Raw genomic sequence first — 18,031 nt, 5'->3', positions numbered from 1 at the left:
TATATATGCACTTATCAATACGTAAAGGTGCATGTGCATACGCATATAACTGTATATATACAGTAATAATTATATATAACTAATAGATAACAACTATATACATACACGCATAAATATATCAGTATATATATATTGTACATATATGCACCAGTCTATACACAACACACATATGTGTGTAGTACATATATATGTGAGTGTAAGTGAGAGTGTGTATACATACACAATACATCGACACTTATCAATGCATAAGGGTGCATGTGCATGCACGTAACAATGTGCATACATTGATTATTGTACATAACAACAGATACAAAGCAATTGTATACATACAGACATAAACATATCAGTTTATACATATCATATAAGTACATACACAACACGCATATATGTGCAGTATATATATCTGAGTGTGAGTGTGAGTGAGTGTGAATGTGTATGTGTGTGTGTGTGTAAGTGTGAGTGTGAGTGTGAGTGTGAGTGTGAGTGTGAGTATGAGTATATGTGTGAGTGAGTGTGTGTGTGAGTGTGAGTGTGAGTGTAAGTGTGTAGTATATAAATCAGGGTACATATACGTTGATAATTATATAAACTGATAATAAGTGTATATACAGTAATATTGATCAATGTATAATGAAAGGTTAAATGCATCAGTATATATATATACACTAAAAACAATGGTATATGATGTTATACAACAATACGTACAAAATTTGTACTAATAACTGTATATATACCTGATATTAATTATATACATGGTCTTAGACATTAGTGTATATAAAAACCGTTTATACATTTGCATATGAGTGTGCGCACATATATATCAGTGTACATATACGCTATTAACCATATAAATTGATAATAGGTATCTATATGGTCATATATATCAGTGTAAGTAGAAATTTATGTATGCACTATCTATGCGTCTGGGTGCAAGTGCATGCGCATGTCAGTAGATATATAATTGATAGCAAGTTCATACATACACGTATAAACATATTAGTATATATATATTATGTATATATACACCCTGTTTATATATATAAACCACTAATAAAGGTCTACATGATCATTATATTAGTGTATGTAGAATGCATGTATTAGTGTATACATATACAGTACAAAAGCACTTATCAATACATAAGGGTGCATGTGCGTGCGCATATCCATATATATATATATATATATTGATAATTATATATAACTGATAGGAAGCAACTGTTTGCTACACGCATAAACGTATTAGTATATACCTATCATATATATACACGCATCAGTCCATACACAACGTGCATATATGTGTAGTATAAATATCTGTGAGTACGAGTGTGAATGTGAGTGCGCGAGTGTGAGTGTGAATGTGAGTGCAAGTGCGAGTGTGTATTTTTTACACACTAATAACTATATGTATAACTGATAACAAATGTGTTGTATGGTTCTATGCATCAGTATATATATATATATATATATATATATATATATATATACATTGAAACCAATGGTATATATTACTTTACATCAATATGTTTTCAAATTGTGTTGTTAACTGTATATATCACTGATAATAAGTATATACATGGTCTTATACATTAGTGTAGATATAAACCCTTTAAACATATGCATATGAATGTGCGTTTATACATATCAGTATACATAGACGCCAATAACAGTAAAAAAGTTTGGGTAAAAAATAACAGCAAAAATTGATAATAAGTGACTATATGGTCAAATATATCAATGCATATACAAATATATGTACGCAGTATCAATGCATAAGGGTGCATGTGCATGCGCGTATCGGTGTATATATAACTGAAAGCAAGTTTATACATACACGCATAAACATATCAATAAATACGTATCGTATATATATACACACTGTATATATATATATATATATATATATATATATATATATATATATATATATATATATATATATATATAAACAGCTAATAAGTGTCTATATGGTCACATATTTCAGTGTAAGCACTATCAATGCATAAGGGTGCATGTATGTGTGCATATTAGTGTATATGTAACTGATAGCAAGTTTATACATAAACGTATAAGCATATCAGTATATGCATATCGTATATATACACACTATATATAAATATAAACTGCTAATAAGTACATCGAATGCATGTGCGTGCACATATGCGTGCGTATATTCTTCGATTATTGTATAAAACTGAAAGCAAGCAAATGTATACATAGTATATACATATCGTATATATATGTATATATACACACATCAGTCCATACACAACAAACATATGTGTAATATATATATCTGTGAGTGTGAGTGTGAGTGTGAGTGTGAGTGTGAGAGTGGATGTGAGTGTGTGTGAGTGTGAGTGCGAGTGCGAGTGCGAGTGCGAGTGCGAGTGCGAGTGCGAGTGCGAGTGTAAGTGTGAGTGTGTGTGTGTGTGTGTGTGGGTGTAGTATATAACTCAGTATACATATATACCTTCATAACTGTATATGAACTAATCAACGCGTAAGGGTGTATGTGCATGTGCATATCAGTGTATATATATATTGATAATTGTAAATAACTGATAACAAGCAACTGTATACATAAACGCATAAATATATCAATATATACATATCATATATATACACATATCTGTCCATACACAACATGCATATATATGTAATATATATATATATCTGTGAGTGTGAGTGTGATGTGAATGTGTGTGTGAGTGAGAGTATTAGTGCACGCGTGTGTGTATGGGTATATGGATGTAATATATAAATCAGTGTACATATCATATATATACACACATCAGTCCATACACAACACGCATATATATGTAATAAATATATCAGTGAGTGTGTGTAACTGTGAGTGTGAGTGCGAGTGCGAGTGCGAGTGCGAGTGCGAGTGCGAGTGCGAGTGCGAGTGCGAGTGTGAGTGTGACTGTGAGAGTGAGTGTGAGTGTGATTGTGAGTATGAGTGTGCGCGTGGGTGTAATATATAAATCAGTGTACATATATGTCCATAACTGTATATATAAAGTTATGCATTTCGCATATACACATATATCAGTTTATACACATTGTCTAGACAGACATAACACACACACATCAATGTACTTTTTACACACTAATAACAATATATATAGCTGATATCTAATGTATACATGCAAGCATAAACATATCAGTATATACATATCGTACATATACAAATATCAAAATACATAACAAGCATATATGTGTAGTATATATATATTTATGTGTATGACCATATATACACTTATAATCAGTTTATACAGTTATTAGTGTATATGTATATATATATATATATATACTACACATATATGCGTGTTGTGTATGGACTGATGTGGGTATATTTACGATATGTTTATGCGCGTATGTATACACTTGCTTGCTATCAGTTATATACAATTATACATGTATATATACACTGATGCGCATGTAGATGCACCCTTACTTGTTGATAAGTAAATATATATTGTGTATGTAAGTATGTATAATATATGTATTCTATATACACTGATATATATGACAATATAGATACTTATTAGCAGTTTATATATATATACAGTATTTAATATACGATATGTACATACTGATATATTTATTTGTGTATGTATACACTTACCATCAGTTACATAAACAGTGTTTATATATTCGATATGTATATACTGATATATTTACGCTTGTATGTATATACTAGCTATCAGTTGCATATAACCTGATGTGCACACGCACATGCATCCTTATGCATTGATAAGTTCATACATACATTACATATACACTGATATATATGACCTTATAGACACTTATTATCAATTTATCAGTTATTAGCTTATATGTGCATTGATATGTATATACGCACACTCATATGCATATGTATAATATATAAGACCATGTATAAACTTAATATCAGTGATACATACAATTATTAAAACAATTTGTGCACATAATGATATATAGCAATACATACCATTGTTTTCAATGTATATATATATATACTGATGCATATAACTATACAATATTATAGTTGTGTGAGCATGAGTATAAGTGTGAGTATGAGCAAGTGTGTATGTGTTTGTGAGTGAGGGAGTATGTCTATGTGAGAGAGTGTGTGTGTGTGTGAGTGAGTGTTTTTGTGAGTGTGAGTGTGACTGTGTGTGTGAGTAACATATAAGTTAATAACAATATAAACTGATAATAAGTGTATATATGGTCATATACATCAATGTATATAGAAATGTATATATTAGTGCACTGTATATATACAGTTATGCAGTTTACACATACAAACATATCAATATATACATATCATATGTATACAGACATAACGCTCACACACTCACTTATAACAATGTATTTTTAACACACAAATAACTGTATATAAAGCTGATAACTAATGTTATGTAACGATAATTGCATCAGTAAATAAATATACACCGAAAACAATGGTATATATCGTTATACATTTATACGTACACCAATGGTGCTAATAACTGTATATAACACTGACAATAAGTATTTACATGGTTTTATACATTAGTGTACATATAAATCGTGTATACATATCCATATGAGTGCATATCAGTGCACATATACGCTAATAACTGTATAAATTGATAATAAGAGTCTACATGGTCATATATATCAATGTAAATAGAAATGTATGTATGCACTATCAATGCTAAAAGGTGCATGTGCATGTGCATAACAAGGTATATAACTGATAACAAGTTTATACATACACGAAGAAACATATCAGTATATACATATCGTATATATACACACACACTATATATATATATATATATATATATATAAACAGCTAATGAGTGTCTATATGGTCATATATATCAGTATAGATAGAATGTATGTATTAATGTATACATACACAGTTATGCACTTATCAACGCGTAAGTGCATGTACATGCACATACCAGTGTACATATACATTGATAAATGTACTTAAAAGATACAAAACAACTGTATACATACATGCATAAACATATAAGTATATACATATCGTATATATACACACATCAGTCCATACACAATACACATATATGTATAGAATATATATCTGTGAGTGTGAGTGTATGGATGTGTGTGTGAGTGAGTGTGTGACTAAGTGTGAGTGTGAGTGAGTGTGAGTGTGAGTGTGAGTGTGTGAGTGAGTGTGTTTAGTATACAAATCGCTATACATAAACGTTAATAATTGTATAAACTGATAATAAATGTATATATGGTCATATACATCAATATATATAGAAATGTAATATTAGTGCACTGTACATATACAGTTTACACATACAAAATCAAAATATACACATCGTATATATATAGACATCACACACACACACATATCAACATATTTTTTACAAATTAATAACTGTATATATAACTGATAACTGACATATTGTAAGGCTATATGCATCAATATATATATATGTACACACTAAAAATAATAGTGTATACTACTATACATCAATAAGTTCACAAATTGTGCTACTAACCTTATATATCACTGATAATAAAGTATATATATGGTCTTATACATTAGTATATACATAAACTGTTTATACATATGCAAATGAGTGTGCGTGTAAACATATCAATGTATATATACGTTAATAACTGTATAAACTGATGAAGGTGTATATAGAAATGTTTCTATGCACTATCAATGCGTAAGGGTGCATGTGCGTGTGCATGTGCGTGTGCATATCAGTGTATATATAACTGACCGCAAGTTTATACATACATGCATAAATATTTCAGTATATACATGTCGTATATATACACACTATATATATATATACAAACTGATAATAAGGGTCTATATGGTTATATATATCAGTCTATACATAATGCATGTATTAGTGTAAACATACACAGCATATATGCACTTATCAACACGTAAGGGTGCATGTGCATGGGAATATCAGTGTATATAAACAATGATAATTGTATATAACTGATAGCAATCAACTGTATACATAGACGTATAAACATCAGTACATACATATCGTACATATACACATATCAGTCCACACACAACGCACATATATGTGTAGTATTTATATCTGTGAGTGTGAGTGTGAGTGTGAGTGTGTGAATGCGTGTTTGTATATATGTGTGTGTGTAGTATATAAATCAGGGAACATATAGGTTAATTACCGTATAAACTGATAATAAGTATATATATAGTCATATACATCAATGTATATAGAAACGTATATATTTTAACACACTAACAATTGTATATATACAGTTATGCACTTTACACACTATGCACTTTACACACAAACATATCAATATACTCAACGCATCTATATAGACATCACACACACACACATATCAATGTTATTTTTACACACTAATATCTGTATATATACCTGATAACTAATGTGTATTAAGGTTATATGCATCAATGTATATATTCACACTGAAAACAATGGTATATATTGCTATACATCAATACGTACACAAATTGCACTAATAACTGTATATATCACAGATAATAAGTAAATACATGGTCTTATACATTAGTGTATATATAAGCCCTTTTTACATAAGCATAAGAGTGTGCATATATACTTATCAGAGTACATATACGCTAATAACAGTATAGACTGATAATAAGTATCTATATAGTAATATATATTAGTGTATATACAAATATATGTATGCACTATAAATGCTAAAGGATGCAAGTGTGTGCGCATATCAGTATATATATAAATAATAGCAAATTTATGCATAATCGTATATATATACACACTGTATATATATAAAAATAAAAATAGCTAATAAGTATATATATGGTCATATATATCAATGTAAATAAAAATGTATGTATTCGTTTAAATAAGTATCTATATGGTCATATATATGTCAGTGTAAATATAATGCATATATTAGTGTATACATACACAATATATAAACACTTATCGAGTATGGGTGCATGTGCACGCGCATAAGAATGTATATATACATTGATAATTGTATATAACTGATAGCAAGCAACTGTATGCATACACGTATAAACATATCAATATATACATATCGTATATATATACACATCAGTCCACACACAACATGAATAAAAGTGTAATATATATATCTATGAGTGTGAGTGTGAGTGTGAGTGGGAGTGTGAATGTGTGTGTGAGTTTGTGTGTGTATATGTATGTGTGAGTGAGTGTGAGTGTGAGTGTGTGTATGTGTGTAATATATAAATCAGTATACATTATATAAAATTAGTGCACTGTATGTATACATTTATGCACTTTACACATACACACATATCATTATACACACATCGTATATATATAGACATCAGATACACACACACATATCATTGTATTAACCACTAATAACATCATATATAGATGATAACTAATGTATTGTACTGTTGCATCAATTTATATATTTACACTGAAAACAATGGTATATATTGATATATTGAAGGCTTCCGAGCTTGGCGGGTCGTGCGCGGCAAATCGGGTAGCATGGGCTCAGTATGCCCCTACTGAACTCGAGTCTTATATGCTAATCGCGTAAGGACCGGTTCTTGATGGTCCTGGGATCGTGACAGTTTGGTGGTCAGGTCATATTTTATGACGCTGACCACTATGCCGGATTCACGCACTTCCTCTTCGGGCCCTGTGATTTGAAGAGGGTAGAAGGGGTTCTAGTGAAGAGGGTCATCAGAGTTGGCTGCCCCGATTGTTTTAGTGGCTTCTCTGATCAGGATTTTCTAACCACTGTCGTGCTTAGCTTTGAGGCTTTTATGGACCTCATGCCAGAATTGCGATTGGGATTGCGGCTGGCCGACTTTTCTTGCGCAAGAAAGAGTCGTCTCCATCAGATGAAGAAATGGGTGTGGGTCAGGAACTGGAGTCAACCTAGGCCAAGGAGGACGAAGGACTTGATCTCCCAACGGGTCATTACCCTGAGCTCTCTTATGGGCTTTAGAGACATGACCGAGCCGATGGAGCTGGCTCAAGATGGTACTCTTGGGGAAGGCCTTCAGATGTGCAGATGCACAAGAGGCGAATAAGGTATTGGAAAAAGTACACTCAAGCATATGTGGGCTGTATCAGTCCGGCCCTAAGCTCTATGTACGAATACACAGATTGGTGTATTATTGACCTTCGATGGCTGCTGATTCCTTAAACTATGCCAAGAGGTTCCCGATGTGCCAAATGCACTCGAGCCTTATTCATTAGCGTCTAGAGCGCCTACTCCCTACAATGGCATCATGGCCCTTTTCACAAAGGGGTATGGACATTGTAGGTCTTATCGACCCTCCTTCTGCAATGGGTCATGTCTTCATTCTAGCGGCAACAGACTATTTCTCCAAGTGGGCTGAAGCGGTCCCCCTCAAGCAAGTTCTTAGGGCTACAGTGGCCAACTTTGTGCGGTATCACATCATATACTGATTTGGGGTGCCTGACCGAATTATATTTGACAATGGCCCTCAATTCAGAAGCCATCATCACATTGATCGCTTGGTTAACCATTTGGGTTTCAAGTGGAAGTATTCAACTGTGTACCACCCTCGGGCGAACGGCTTAGCTGAGGCTTTCAATAAGACCTTGCGCAGTGTTTTAAGGAAGTCAGTATCAAAGACGAAAAAGAACTGGCAGGAGAAGCTTCTTGAAGCAATATGGGCCTATCACACCACCACAAGAAATGCCACCGATTCCACTCCTTATTCTCAGGTCTATGGAGGTGAAGGAGTCTTACCTCTTAAGATTCAACTCCCTTCGTTGTGTCTCACCATACATCAAAGACTAATCGAAGATGAGAGGGCTAAGCTTCTCTATCAAGAATTAGATGGCCTCGATGAAAAGATGTTAGAAGCTCAGCAGAATCTCGAACTCAACCAGGGGAGAATGAAGAGGGCCTTTGATAAGTCTGTCAAAGTCTGCTCATTCTCTCATAGAGATCTAGTTCTCGCCGTCAAAAGGCTGATAATTATGCATGGGCATAGTCATGAAAGTCTCGCCAAATGGGGCTTACATACTGGCCCATCCTAATGGAGAGGAGGCGATGCCCCCCATCAATGGGTGATACCTAAAGAAGTATTATCCTTGATACTCTCTCAAAAGACTCAATAAACAACAAAAAGGAAGTAAGAACAAAAAGAAAACAAAAGGAGGAAAAGAAAAGAAGCAAGACAGTTCAAACAAAGTTTAACTCTTTTTATTGCATTAGAAGGAATTACAAGCCAAAAAGCCCATTATTAGGGAGATTACAAATCTAGCAAGCAGTATTGCTCTCACAGCAGAAGAAAAGAGGGTAGTTGTGCCAGAGTTTCGCCCTTGCATCTGAGGAAAAGATGATGGTTACAGGCCAAAAAGTTGGTCTCGCATCAGAAGAAAAGAGCGTAGATGCGCCAGAGCATCGCTCTTGCATATGAGAAAAAGATGATGCTCTCGCAGCAAAGGAAGGCAAAAAGGGTTCTAGATGGCTTTTATCAGACATACAAGGCAAACCCTTCTAACAAGGAACTGGCCTATGATGGAGAGCACGCCCCCTTCACAGTGAGTATCCTTCCACAGAACAACATGGAGTTCACAGTTGTGCAGGAGGACTTGGCTTCCAACAGACTTCATAAGCCTGGCCTTACCATTGGTCACCACCCTTTGCCTACCCAAGTCATCGTCGTGCATGACTATCGCCGCGCGTGACTCAGCGCCATGTGTGATCATCGTTGCGCACGACTCAGCGCCGTGCGTGATCATTGTCACGTATGACTTAGTGTCTTGCGTGATCATCAGCACGCATGACTTAACACCGAGCGTGATCATCGCCGCGCATGACTTAGCGCCATGCACAATAATTGTCGTCCTCAACTCACTGCCGAGCATGACCACAGTCGGGCACGACTTGCCGCCGTCCATGAAAGGATCGCCGAGTGGGCATGAGGGCATAGTTACTGCCGCTCACTATGAGAGCCGTGTGCAACCTACCACTGTACGTGTTGGCCTGCAATTGTTCAGGCCCTGTGAATCTTCGTCTCCCCAGAGACTATTCAACTCCCTTCAGTTTCTGTGACCCTTCGGTTGCTTATGGCTCTTTGCACCCTCCCAGTGACCGTTCGTCTCCCCCAGTGATTGCTCACTACCCTACGACCTCTCGGTTTCTAGCTGGGAAACCTTATACCCATCAAGGAACTCTGCCACTTAATGGGACCTTTCCCCTACCTCCACACCATCAGAAAACCGTCAGAAGTCTGCGGAACTACACCCTCAATCCCTATTTTCTCGCTCGACCGGTATCTCAGAACCCTTGCCATAATAACTTAGCTAACAAGACACCAACAATAGTGACCCCCGCGAACACCTCGGTGTTCCCAGCCAGAACTCTCTTTCTTGCTACTCTCGCCCTATGTTCTTGCCAAAATCACCGTCAGGAAGTTTCCCTCTGTCACTGCTAAACCTCTAAACGTTTTACCTTTAGTAAAATAGTGAAAAGGAGTTTTACCCCCTTAAGTAGACGCCATTCCCTAGAAGTGCCCCAAACAATTGAAAATGCCATTCAGGTCCTTAAAGGCCAAAAGGCGATGGGCTGGACCGGAAGCCCAAACACAGGTCACTTCTGCCCATGTAGCGCCGAACATCCAGTGTCAGCTGGATCAAGACTAGGTCGAGCTCAGGCCTTAGGCCCAAACCTAGCATCGCGCATGAAAGTCACTAGCCAACGTCGTGCATGACCGTCGTTTATGAGCGCTGCTCAGCGCCGTTTGTGCAATTGTCACCTTGCCTATCGTCGCACATGTTGTCGTCGACCACACTAGCGTCGTGCGTGCCTAAGCATGGCTACCGCCATTTGTGTTCTACGGTTATCCCTAGTGGAATTACATATGTGCCCCGGTCTGTCATCCTCAGTGGAGTTGCCAAGCTGGTTCTCGCCCTCCGAGTGGTAATGACCACATGGCATATGGCTCGGGTTTCAAGGAGAACCCGAGACTTGAGATCGCTCTCTCGAAAACCTTGTTAAGAAACAATGGTAGGTACACCAACCCGTGAGAGAGGAATTTAATGTGAGGCGGGACACACCTCACCTGGGTTCGTGACTCACTCGGGCTAACTCACGTGGCCACCCTCTTAGATCACGACGGAAAGCCCCCTAGTCCTACAACTAGTTAAAAATTGACTCCATTGACATGCACTCTCCTGTTTTTGCAATCACACATACACGATTAATTTACAAGACAAGTGGGCCAAGGGACCTCACCTTATCTTTGGGCCAATTCACACACATTCAAAGGAGAAAGGGAAGAAGTGATGAGATGAAGATTGGGGTGATGGAAGGAGAAGAAAGAAATAGAATAGAGAAAAGAGACATTTGACCGAGTGGCTAGCCTGACACAGTGGCTAGACTGGTATGGTGGTTGACCTAGCGTGGTAGCAAGATAGGCACGGTAACTCAAACTGACACAGCTAGCGGTTTTGGGATGAACCATACCTGGGCTGTCATAGATAATCAATGGTGTCATTCTATTCTCTTTCCCGATGGAAGGGTGTGCCATTAGTGCCCTATGTAATAGGAACCCTAAAAAGGGACCTTGTGCCTAATCCTATGGGTTCCCTCCACAAACGGAAGATTTGGCTGAGAGCCACTGATATCCCCCTCCATGTGTGGCATAACAATACTTCTAGACAGATTGGTGAGACCTATGGCAATTTCTTTGCGGTCCATTGGAAGTCTTTTAAATTTCTCCCATTGGACACCATTCAGTTGCTCATTGAAGTCGTAGATCCCCTGCTCATACCTTCCAAGTCATGGCTTGCCATAAAGGCCACTTTTTTTGGGTTCATATTGCTTGGTATACTAGCTAACCCCAAAATAGTTGGGATAAAGCTAGGACAAAGATGATGATAGCCTCGCATTCTACATGATATACTCTTGGCAGCCATGGGCAGAACCATGGTGTAAAGTTGAAGAGGGACTATGGTAAGGTCCATTTAGAACAGACAACAGAAATCCATGAAGGGTGAACTGCTGTAATCCACAGACACCAAGGAGAGCTCTTGTAACTATCGAATGGTAAATCTTGGGGGTCCTCATGTTCGTACCACCTCAGTTTAGATTCTAGATGCGAATGCATCTCATCATTGACGCTCCCTAATCTCTTTTGTGTAGCGCTGACACATGCCCTAGTGAGCTCTCCCCCAACACCTCCACTTCAAGACTACCATCATCATGTGTGCTAAAAAGCCTGCTAGTTCATGTAGAGGGATGATCAACTTGTGATCCTGGACCTGTCGATCTTCCCTACAACCAATACATGAGACAACTGGCTCCCCTAATCCCATCTGATAACCCACAATCGCCCCCCCTTCGCCCATCATGTGATATTCCACCACGTCTCCTCGATACAATCGAAGGCTGCAGTTTCATGGGATTGTGACACCTGTTCCCCCAACCTTGTCCTCTCATGTTTCCATTCGACCTATTTCTTTGGTTGTCACTTGTCAACTAACTCACCCTTCCCCACCTCTCTTGAGTAAAGAGTTGCGCGTGCTACTGTGGGAGGCACCCTCTAGCCATCTCCAATGTCATGTCAATCCCCTGTCACCGAACTCATCACCACCTCCCTCTCATCCACATGTACTCTCCCCTAGGGCTCTACTTTCCCACAATCAATGCAGGTTCTGACCCCCCTCCTTTCCTAAGTAAATCCACCACACCACCTCTCATCCCCCATCTTACCTCTACCATCTCTCATCCTGCATAACAGGATGTACCCCACCTATTGGCCCCCATTCCGCTTACAGACCTGAAAAGATCAATCCCATGGGTGAATGCTTAAAAAATGGGTGAATGCTTAAAAACGAAACTTAATTACAATTTAGGAAATTGGAAATAAATCCCGAAATTAGGCGCAATGACCAAAATGTTCCTGAGATCTTTTCGGTTTAATGTCGAAGCCGTCCCTGCATGCAAGTTGTTTTGCCATGGCCAGATCTTGGAAGCTTTTTCTGCAACTTGTGGTGATGGTTCAGATGATTCGTAAGCATATCTTCAATGTCCTTGCGACTCTGAGCGTTTTGATGCCCTTTAGTATTGCTGTGGTGGCCTTTTCCCACGGGGTGGAAGTCCAGCCAAATTTGTGAACTTTGTTTGCCAATGCAGTTTAACTCGCGATGTTCTAGCTCCTGGCTCTGCTTGCAAATGAGAGAGGAGATAGTCGCAGTCATTTTGCACTAAGTTTGGGCTGATTTTGTTCTGGTTTACGTTTTTGCCTAATTTGGGAGGTCACCGGAAAGAGGGATTTCGGCAACCGAGAAGATTTACTTATTCTATGACCTGGGGACTTGCATTCATCGGCCCTTGGAATGCAAGAGTCATACCAGTCTGCAGCTCTTTGCGAGGCGGTTGCATTGAACTCGTCCCCACTTTGATTCGATGCTTGGATGTTGAGCTATGCTTCACTGGATTTGAGGCTTTATTTTAGGCACAACTTCGGCTTGCCAGTGTCTTGTGTACCCAGAGGACCAGGCTGTTGCCGGCTCTCTCCTTGTTCACTTGGGAGATGTAAGTATGTAAAAAATGACGTACAACACTCACGCTCACCTTAAAGTAATCTCAGGATTTAGCGGGGCAATTCCAGCCTTTGCTTGTAGGGATGTCTGATCGAGGTACGAAGAGGACTAGAGTCACATTGCCCGCTAAATTACCCGACTCTGGTGAGCAAGTTGAGGTAATGGTGGTGAGCCATGACGGGGAAGACCCTAAAAACCCAATGGCTTGCTATGAGAATGTAGTAAACAACATTCTTGACAAACTCAAAGGGCTGGAAGACGTCTGTCCTATGGTGTCTTCCCATCAGGAGGTGAACTCTTCTCTTGAGCTGCCATGTGGAGAAGAGGAAAGACCTCAACTTTCCCCTCTTGTCTAGGGGTCGAGGCCTCCGAATACCCCTGTCTCTCTTGAGGACCAGCCCAATGTAGCTTCCCAAGCTACGCCATCGATGTTCACACAAGAGGACGTACAAAGATGATCAATAAAAGCATCCAAGACTTACAGGCGTCAAAAACACAGGAAAGTGTTTCATACCATAAGCCTTATCTGCCTTTTATTGATCAAATCCCCTTCCCTATCAAATACTAAAAAAGGAGATTGTCGGTCTTTGATGGCACTGGTTCGCCTCAACAGTACATGGCCCACTGCATGTTCGCATGCCCTCTTTCTCTAACTTCTTTCTCTCGTCCCTCTCTCTCCCTTTCTAAACCCATAAAATCCTTCTCTCTCTCTCTCAAACTTCTTTCTTCTATCTTTCCTCCCAATCCACCTCTACTTGTCAATGGTAAAATTTAGATAATATATATCATCTTATATATTCATGGGGACAATGGGTTTGCATGATTAATACTGTAAAAATGTGAACTTCAGAGTAAAAGCATCACACAGAAGGAAAGGGATAAATGCATAATTTTTTCCACTTTGTTTTTTCAATGCAGCGAGAGTTGAATTCCACGATTTTCCATTTTTCGATGCAATGAGTTGACTTGCAGGATTTTTTAATATTGTGCGATGTTGTGAATTTCAAATTTCAGGTATAATATTGTAAACTTTACAAAATAGAAAAATAAATATCAGAAATTTCCTAAGGGGACACAAAAACCACTAGTGTTGAATCAAGCAAAGTGGGATAAAAGCCTACTTTTAGGTTTACTTGTTTTTTCTCTTCATCGATTTTTCAGATATTGTGCGATGTAGTGAAAGTTTCAGAGATTGTGCGAGGTAGTGAGAGTAGAAGGAGAGTATGATGATTTAACAAAGAAGAGAATTGCCAGGTGTAAAGTAAAATGGATAAAATGGAGTAGAGAGAATGAGGAAAGAGAGGAAATGAAGGAGACTTGAAAATATCAATATCATACGTTTTATAATATTGACGGTGGTTATGAGATGTTTATAAATGACATTTCTTTTGGTGGAAAGGTATCTTTGTAATATTTTGCAAAAAAAGAGGGAGGTGACCCATTCCATAAAAATAGGGCAAGTCCTCTTTAAAAAGAGGGAGATAACGGTGTAGTTTTCTATTTTTAAAGATGGGGAGAAAATGACGTATCTTTTGGTGGAAAAGTATCTTTGTGATATCCATAGCTACTAATCTCCCGAAAAAAAGGATGGGGAAGAAATGACATATGTTTTGGTGGAAAGGTATCTTTATGATATTCATAACTACTAATTAAAAAAAAACAAAAAACAAAAACTAAGAGGGAGATGACAATATCATAAAAATAGTGCAGGTTCTCTTCTGGTTTAAGATATAGTAGATAGATAGATGGATAGATAGATAGATAGATAGATAGATAGATAAGGGAAAGGTTTATCGTGAGAGGAGTCTTTAAACAATCAAATTTGTGCCTCTCTCAAAAATTTTAGTAGAAGAGGTTGTTTTGATGCCCAAGTATCATCAAATTGATCATCTTGAAATTAGACATGAGAAAAAAATAGATTTCAAGTTTTAAAAATAATATATTTTGTAAAGCATTTTTGATAGTCAATTTTCAAGATTTTCATATATTTGTCCATCTACACTATTTTGAAGCTTTAAACAAAGATGAAAATATTATTTTAAAAATAAAATGACAATTGTCCACTTGAAATGCGGCATTAGGGCCTAGCCGGCATCCAACGGGGCCTGATTGCAGTCGCTAATGCATATTTCTTCTTCCCTATTTTATTCTGACTGGTGAGGATGGAGATGAGCACAAGATTGGGTTTGCATACAATACAATGGAAACAGAAAAAGGGAGGGCAAGCCCTGTATTCAGTCATGGAAGGAGGGAATTTGAAAGGGAGAGAGCAGGAGCAGGTGTCAATTCCTTGCAAAAATTCCATCTCAACTCCACCTCACAAAGACCATCTCCCTCTATACAAACATCGACCTCCACTCCATTTAATTCTTTCTTCCCTGATTCCACGTCGCTTGGCGGTGAGCTTTCTTTTTATTTTCTCTCCTTTCATTCTTTCGGATTCTTGACTACATTTTGATTGTAACTTTTTGTGTTTCCCTCTTTGTTTTTCTCATATCAGATGTTTCTTTTGTGAGGAACATCCTGTTTTATCAAAACTTGTGTGTGATGACCTGATTCATAGATGATGAACTTATGCGTGGTGAGGATATGATAGATTGGTGACAATGATGGTTGAGGAGGTTCCATTTCTGTTTTTTCTTTATGATGAACTTATGCGTGGTGAGGATATGATAGATTGGTGACAATGATGGTAGAGGAGGTTCCATGAAATGCCCCCAAACAGAAAAGAAACCTCGGAACCTGAACACTCTATGTATTCTTCTATGCTGGTTGTGTTCTCATTGTCCTCTTTTATGCCCATGGGGCAATGATACAAATTCAGGACCTGACTGCCGTTACCAATCACACTGATGTTGGAACCTAAATGCTTGTTTTCTTTTACAAAAATGATGTGTTTTCAGTTCTAACAGAATTGTGATGTCAATATAATCAGCATCTCTGCTCTATGCTCCTTTTGATCCGAGATGGGTCGTGTAGACTCTTCCAGGGATAATCTGTCCATGTTTGAGTAGTCACGAAATGAGATGTTAAGAGCGCATTCTGTACCAAGAACTTGTATTTTGACTTGAATTGTTTAATGATGAACTCATTGGTTATTTTTATGATCAATCCATTTGTTTGTGCTTGAATCCTTTTATGTAGGTGCCTGCTACCAGTTATCTCTAGTGCCGGGTTTGCTAGGACTTAGATGCATTTCAGTTGTTTTCTACTAATTAATTTTTATTGTATGAGGTGATTTTATGTGTTGTCTAGGGCTGGAGGCATTGATTGTTCTGGATCCCAATCAAATTTGACATTCATGGATAATTTATTGTTTTTGATAATTTTTAATTGGGGTGCTTTTATGTTTTTGACGAGAAAAGAGTGTTAAGTGCCATTTGTATTGTCAATCATATGTGCTTTTCTCATTCTAATTCTAAGTATAATTGGGCTCTTTTATGGGCTAGAATGTGAAGTTAATAGCATCGCTTTGAGAGTCAGTAACCATTGAATTGTGTGTCTTGTTATATTGATGATGACTAAGTTTCTTAAGAAGTGAGTCATCATGGTATGTTTTCATTGCCAATGTTTGATATCCATCCTAGATGCTGCAGTAGTGGTGGTACCTGGTAGGTGTAACATTGTTGGAAGCTATTAAGGTTTATCTTTGGCTTTTTCACTTGGATTTTTCTGTTATGGCCCTGCATAGCATAGATTAATGTGGTAGAGCTGGACTGTTAACCTTGTGCTTGAAAGAATTTAATAATTAGCTCCATGGAAATCAACTATTCTTTTTCCCTAAAGGACTCTATAGTAACTACTACCATTTAATCCACTTGTTATCCACAATTTTCAGGCACTAATGACAGCCTCAGCCCTCTATTATTCCTGCATGATTCCCATATAGATGGTATAGTGTGGTCTAGATGGACACTAAACGTGGTGTTTGAAGGAGCTGGATAATTAGCTCTATGGACATCAACTATTTAAAGGAAAAACAAATCTTAAAGGAAATTCCTAGTGCTCTTCAATTACCATATGTGCTTCTTAGTTGGTGTAGACCACCCTGTATTGTTTGCAATTCTATTTAATAGCAACCATTAATTCTTTACAAGGAAACGAACAAAAATTTGAATTACCCTCATGAGTTCCTCCCTTGATATATCTTCTTCGAATAAAAAAATAATAAATTTCTTTCTTTTCTTCCCAAAAATCCTCCCATCTCTCTCTCCCCCCTCCCTCTCTCTCTCCTAGATATCCAACTATATAAGTCATTTAAATTTCAACAATCAATTTTTCTTCTATACTCTTAAATAAAATCTGTCACATATCGGCTCTTATTAAATCTCTTTTAGTCACATTCCCCCTTTCTTTAACTCTTCTTCCATAAAGAGGAACTGAATAATAGTTTCCTTTTTTCTTTGCATACATGTTGCATTATCATCTCAGTTGCATGTGGATTGATTTATATCAATCCCATATCTTGA

General features: G+C 37.4%; 2 protein-coding genes across 6 annotated transcripts in view; both read left to right on the top strand.

Moving 5' to 3' along the window:
• The first annotated feature begins 8,324 nt into the window (after positions 1-8,324).
• Positions 8,325-9,047, top strand: LOC148779108 (uncharacterized). The gene is made up of 2 exons (XM_088856592.1): positions 8,325-8,428; positions 8,612-9,047. The coding sequence occupies exons 1-2, from the start codon at positions 8,325-8,327 to the stop codon at positions 9,045-9,047; spliced, it is 540 nt and encodes a 179-aa protein (XP_088712718.1).
• A 6,637-nt stretch (positions 9,048-15,684) lies between these two features.
• Positions 15,685-18,031, top strand: part of LOC148779106 (uncharacterized) — a 49,547-nt gene continuing 47,200 nt past the window's right edge. For all 5 annotated transcript variants that reach the window (XM_088854936.1, XM_088854935.1, XM_088854937.1 and 2 more), the window contains exon 1: positions 15,685-15,961. In XM_088854936.1, the coding sequence (XP_088711062.1) occupies positions 15,763-15,961 (199 nt within the window). In that variant the 5' untranslated portion in view covers positions 15,685-15,762. The remainder of the gene's footprint in view (positions 15,962-18,031) is intronic.

Source organism: Amborella trichopoda, chromosome 13 (genome assembly GCF_054954075.1).
Source record: "Amborella trichopoda isolate Santa Cruz 75 chromosome 13, AtrichopodaSantaCruz75HAP2 v2.0, whole genome shotgun sequence".
NCBI lineage: Eukaryota > Viridiplantae > Streptophyta > Magnoliopsida > Amborellales > Amborellaceae > Amborella > Amborella trichopoda.
The sequence above is the reverse complement of the archived record's forward strand: the minus strand, read 5'-3'. Positions and strand labels throughout refer to the sequence as shown.

Excerpts from the sequence above, each read along its gene's own strand:
- LOC148779108 (XM_088856592.1), top strand. The coding sequence starts at position 8,325 with ATGGGTCATGTCTTCATTCTAGCGGCAACAGACTATTTCTCCAAGTGG. Across the intron at positions 8,429-8,611 it reads ACAGTGGCCAACTTTGTGCG|TGTTTTAAGGAAGTCAGTAT; the intron begins GTATCACATCAT and ends GACCTTGCGCAG.